Source organism: Neodiprion lecontei, chromosome 5 (genome assembly GCF_021901455.1).
Source record: "Neodiprion lecontei isolate iyNeoLeco1 chromosome 5, iyNeoLeco1.1, whole genome shotgun sequence".
Lineage (NCBI taxonomy): Eukaryota > Metazoa > Arthropoda > Insecta > Hymenoptera > Diprionidae > Neodiprion > Neodiprion lecontei.
In genome coordinates, this window is record NC_060264.1 from 16,500,703 (window position 1) to 16,506,194 (window position 5,492).

Below are 5,492 nucleotides of genomic sequence, written 5' to 3' on the forward strand. Positions count from 1 at the left end.
CCGAACCGATGATTGAGGTTTCCTTGATTGCTTTCCTCTTTTTCCGCACAGAAAATAAATTAGTACAAAAAAAACACAGAACGGAAGTACCCGAACAAATTAATCATAGATTAGAAAACCGTGAATTATAACGAGGATGTATCCCGAGGAAAGCCGCTAATAACCGGTTGGAAAAAAAATACCGAAGTGCGTGACAACCTTGTTTGGTTTCCTCGTAAGGACTGTTCTAGTATGGCCGAGTCGTCAAGGAGCCGGTCATACTAGACTAAGAGGGGGAAACCGAAAAGGACAACCGCCGTAATGACAGTGTTGCTACCGAGCCAAATGTTTCGCTTTTTAAATTGAATATTACTCGAATTAATAGTTCCAATCCGTAACACAGGGAATTTCGAAAATAACACTGGAATTTTATGTCTGTCAAAGAAATAAACTCTTTTTCTGTACAAAGTACTATTGATCTTAAGGGGAAAAAATTTCCCTTAAAATTCCGTTTCGTCGCACCACTTCATATATTTTATATGTTTGGCTCGTAAAGTCGCAACGCTATGAAAACTCGGTCTAGCTTGCCTGTGTGCGTAGCGTTTGTGAAACTCATACATATTTAAATCGTGAAAATAGTATTTGCCACCAACACGTCAACGTATAAGGAGATTGGCGAATCAAAAAGAAAAACGAAAATTAATATAAGGTAAGTAGATCATCATTATGTCGCGATAGGTTATACAATATACGTAAAGTGCATGTATTTTGTTCAATATGTCAAGTATGATCACCATTGTTTACCCGCGCTTTTCGATGATTTATCTCTCGGAAGTGAAAAAGTTATAATTGACGTAATAACACGCAGATTAATCCTTACACATTTAATATAGAAACTATAAAGTCAGTTGGAGGGTTTTAAAGAACACTATGCATTGAAAAAATTGCTAACTCACAAAGCCTAGTCTACGCTTAAAATTTTAAAGTACGAATTCCTGTGAAATGCAGTCGATGTGAATATATAATGTTATTTTTGGAAATTGATTGTCATATCACTTGTGATCATTGTATGACCAAATAACTGCACTAAAATATGTTATGAGATTACATTGTATGAGTTCTGCATTGGAATGACTAATGAGGAATAAACTTTGTATGTCATAGGTATTCTAAAATAACATTTCAATGGAGGTCAATACAGTGCGGTCTTGATCGAAATGATAAAATTTTACGTATGCTATCCTTTTTTTTCTCAGATCAATGCCTTTTCCTAAATCAAGGAAATCCACGTTCAATATTCAATGGCTTAACGAAGATCAGTTTTCGCCATGGCTGAAAGAATGCAAAAATGACAAGTTTGCATTTTATTGCATCATGTGTAAGAAAACCGTGCTGCTGAGCAACATGGGCCGACAGACTTTAACTAGTCACATGAAAGGACGTAAACACGAACACACTGCGAGGAGTCAAAATAATACTTATGGAATCGGAGTATTTCTATCACCGAAAACAGTAGGCGTCCCAAAATCTACTACACTTAGACTTGGTGAGTAGGCTGCTCAACGTTCGAAATTTTTTTTCGGTTGACTATCTGTGAGATTCTTCCAGCCTTCAGCGAAATCCAAATTGCTCAGCGTCTCCAACCACGGTTAAAAATTGAGCATGCCGATCACAAAAAGGCGTCTCCGCGCAAAATTCGGCAGAAGTATTGTGCACAGGCAAAAAGCGGAATGAAAAAATAGGTGTCAAATAAAAAAAAATAAAAGATACTAATAACTAAACCTGCCAAAAGTCAACATTTATTGCTGATATCATTTATAAATCCGATTATTAGTTGAAGTAATAATTAATAAAAATTGCATTTTTCACCGCGACCAAATTCGATGTTATCAAAACTCAGCTCACCGATTCTAGCTCTATGACTAGTGAAATGATTTGAAATTTTTACTGCATGTTCAGAATACATACTGTTACAAAGGGTGAAATCACCCGTTTTGTCCCCTTTTAAATGATCTAGTAGTCATTATAGATAAAAGACGTTTATAAACCTCTTATGTCTTCCAAAAGAATAAGGTTGCTGCGTCAACCTACATGATTGTAAAAACAGTCTATCTCGAGACTTTAAAAGGAGAGCTTCATCACTAAATAAATCCGTTTCCTCTCCCAATTTTCCGCTTCGTAACAATACGTTACATCTCCAAAGTCTATAACACACATAAAAACTGCATTTGTTTACTTATATTCAATAACAAGTGGCGGGGTATCGGTAAACGGATTTCGGACACTTATTGGCGGAAAACAGTATGCGAAGAACTTCAACTTTGAGAAAACTTCCAGCGAGCCGTTTTCCCATAACATTTAAAAAAAACTTTCCAAAAATTTCAGTGTAATCGGGTCATAAATATTGTAACTATGGATGATTTTCTAAACAACGCTCGGCGCGAGCACCTCGTTCAGCGTTTGGGCGCTACGTGCGGTAACGGAACATTATGCGTTTTTCGCAGATTTTTTTAACACAGCGATGGTACATTGGAAGATTTATTGCTATTTCATTATTTAGAATATTTATATCGTTAATTGTACTCACGCACCATTCTTCTCATCATTAGTATCTTGATTTTATTTACATTGAATATTAATTTTCCCACCTGTCTGAAAGCAATTTTTATGTGTTTTATCGACGTTGGAGGTGTAATGTATGTATTCTGAACATACTGTAAAAATTTCAAATCAACTCACCAGTTATTGAGCTAGAATCAGCGAGTTGAGTTTTGAAAACGTCGAATTTAGGAGCGGTGAAAATTTATAAATGATATCGGCAAAACATGTCGCTGTTTGCCAGGTTTAGTTGATGGTATTTTTTTATTTTTTTATTTGACACCTTTTTTTTCATCCCGCTTTTTGTCTGTGGACAATAGTTTTATCGAATTTTGCGCGAGACGCCCTGTTATGATTGGCGTGCTCGATTGTGGAACCCAAACGTTGCATCTCATGAATGGTGTTTCATTTCAGATGGAAGTTTGATTGCAAATGTTGAAAAAATAGCCGAAGTACAAGAAACTGAGAAGACAGGAACGATTTCGCAACCAAGCACGTCAACACAACTAGAATCAACGTCCCTCTCGCACATACTACCAAAGCAGCGGGGAATGGATCGTTTCATTGAAAAAGAGAAAGTTACGCGAGCAAAGATAATCTGGTGTCTTCAGACTGTATTCTGCCACCTATCCCTTGCTGCTGCAGGGAAATGCACAGAAATTTTCAAACTAATGTTTGATGAAAATGGGACAGCTAAAGCAATGATACTGGGCCCCAACAAAATGGGTTATACAATTTTGCATGGCCTTGCCCCGTTCTTTAAAAATGAGTTACTAAATGATATACCGCAGAACGAGTGCTTTGTCGTATCGTTTGACGAAAGCTTAAACAAAGTATGCCAATTAGAACAGATGGATTTTGTTTTACGGTACTGGAGCAAAACCAAAGACGAGACCGTTAGTAGATATTTTGCTTTCCTAGGTCATACTACGTCGGCCGATCTCTTGACTGCTTTTAAAAAGGAATTGTCCTCACTGAATATGAAGAATCTCCTTCAGGTATCTATGGATGGGCCTAACGTAAACCTCAAGTTTCTACGTGACATCAACGCGAACTAAATGATGGTCCTGATACTTCAGTTCTTTTAGATATTGGAAGCTGTGGGCTTCATAATCTACATAATGCGTTCAAAGCTGCCATGAAAGCAACGGGTTGGAACATCGTACAATTACTACGCGCTATTTACAATTTTTTTGCACATGTACCCGCTCGCAGAGCGGATTACATTCGATTCTCCGGGTCCCGGCAATTTCCTATGAAATTTGCGCAGTAAGGTGGCTGCAAAATGGTGCTGTTGCTAAACGAGCCGGCTTGATATTGCAGAATTTAGAGAAATACATTTCTGGAGTTCAAAACGAGAAAAAAGAACCAAAATCCGATTGTTACAAGTTGATGAAAAAGGCCATGAAGGACAAGTTTATGAGGGCTAAGCTCGCATTTTTCCAAACTATTGCTGCTGAAGTAGAGCCATTTTTGACTGCCTATCAAACTGAACAACCGATGGTGCCATATCTTTACACTGATCTGAATGAAATAATTATTTCAATCATGGGCCGATTTGTTAAAGAAGAAGTATTGGAACAGTCCACGTCAGTGTGTGACGTGGATGTTTCAAAAGCGGAAAATCTAGAAGAATCAAAAAATTTCAACATCGGACATGACACTCGTTCAGCGTTTCGGGCAATGGACGGTTTTAATACAAAAGAGGTACTTCTTTTCAGGCAAGATTGCCTACGGTCTCTACAAATGTTTTGCCGAAAACTGCAAGACAAATCCCCTATCACGTATCGTCTGACGAAAGCTCTTTCTTTCTGTGATCCTAGAATTATCCTAGAATCTCGAAACATCGCCTCAAAACGACTTTCGGCCGCCTTGACTGAGTTCGTTTCTCATAAGTGGATCAGTGGCATCTCAGCAGATAGAATCGAACGAGAATTTAAAGCGTTAAGCGCAAAGCCAGCAGTAATCGAACAGCTAAAGGAGTTCACAAGAGACGAGCGGTTGGACCATTTTTGGAAAAACATGGCTGTAAGCAACAATCTTTCCTCAGAGTTTATGTCATTCGTCAAAAAGCTCTTTGTCATGTCACACGGAAACGCGTCTGTCGAAAGAGGATTTTCAGTGAACGGTGAGTGTCTGGTTGAGAATCAATCGGAAAAATCGTTAGTTGCCCAGAGACTTATATGGGAAGCTATTCGAAGTGCAGGAGGAGTTGACAAAGTATCTATCACTAAGCACATGATCCACTATGCGAGAAATTCTCGTGCTAGATATTATGAAGATCTTGAGAATCAGAAAAAAGAGGTAACAGAAAAAAAACGTCAAGAAAACGAGAGAAAGAGAGCGAACCAGATAGTAAAAGAATTACAATCAAAGAAACGAAAAGTAATGGCAGAAGCACACAAAGAAGCCGAGATATTGGATGACCAAATCCGTGCCATTTCTAAAATTTAATTTATTGTGTTGCGTCTATTTTAATTTCTCATAAGTGGTATTCCTTTAATTCTGTGATCGAAATATTTTATGCTAGTCTTTTAATTCGTGAAGTAGCTGCAGTTACTAGTCGAACATTTGAATGTAAGGTCGTTACCTATTTCAGTTTTTTTATTATTGCGAAACAAATAGAGCTGTAAAGTTATAATATTATTCTGAACAAATATATTAATTCAACCTTCTTTCATCTTTTCGCTTATAGAAAATCGCAGTTTGTTGTTTGTAAATAGATGGTCAGACAGAAAGATATTTACTAGGTAATATTGAGTATTAATGTGTAAAAAAATTGTCATTAATCAGCGGCATATTTCGTGAAAGGTTACTGGAAAAATTGTATTTTCAGGCTGGAATACCTGGAAAAGTCAGGGAATTTCAGATTCCAAAAAGCGTACGAACCCTGTAATTGTGTAAAAAATGTGCAG

General features: G+C 37.4%; 1 protein-coding gene across 2 annotated transcripts; it reads left to right on the plus strand.

Moving 5' to 3' along the window:
* Positions 1-1,075: 1,075 nt before the first annotated feature.
* LOC124294615 lies at positions 1,076-5,121 on the plus strand. Of its 2 annotated transcripts, none has more exons than XM_046740623.1 (4): positions 1,076-1,525; positions 2,992-3,346; positions 3,499-3,575; positions 3,657-5,121. In XM_046740623.1, exons 1-3 carry the CDS (start codon positions 1,240-1,242, stop codon positions 3,533-3,535), a joined length of 678 nt encoding a protein of 225 aa, XP_046596579.1. In that variant the 5' UTR covers positions 1,076-1,239; the 3' UTR covers positions 3,536-3,575; positions 3,657-5,121. The 2 variants fall into 2 exon arrangements, with proteins under 2 accessions (XP_046596579.1, XP_046596578.1); XM_046740622.1 differs by having other exon boundaries at positions 1,421-1,525; positions 3,657-5,119.
* Positions 5,122-5,492: the final 371 nt, after the last annotated feature.

Coding starts and splice junctions, on each gene's coding strand:
- LOC124294615 (XM_046740622.1), top strand. CDS start 3,970: ATGAAAAAGGCCATGAAGGACAAGTTTATGAGGGCTAAGCTCGCATTT.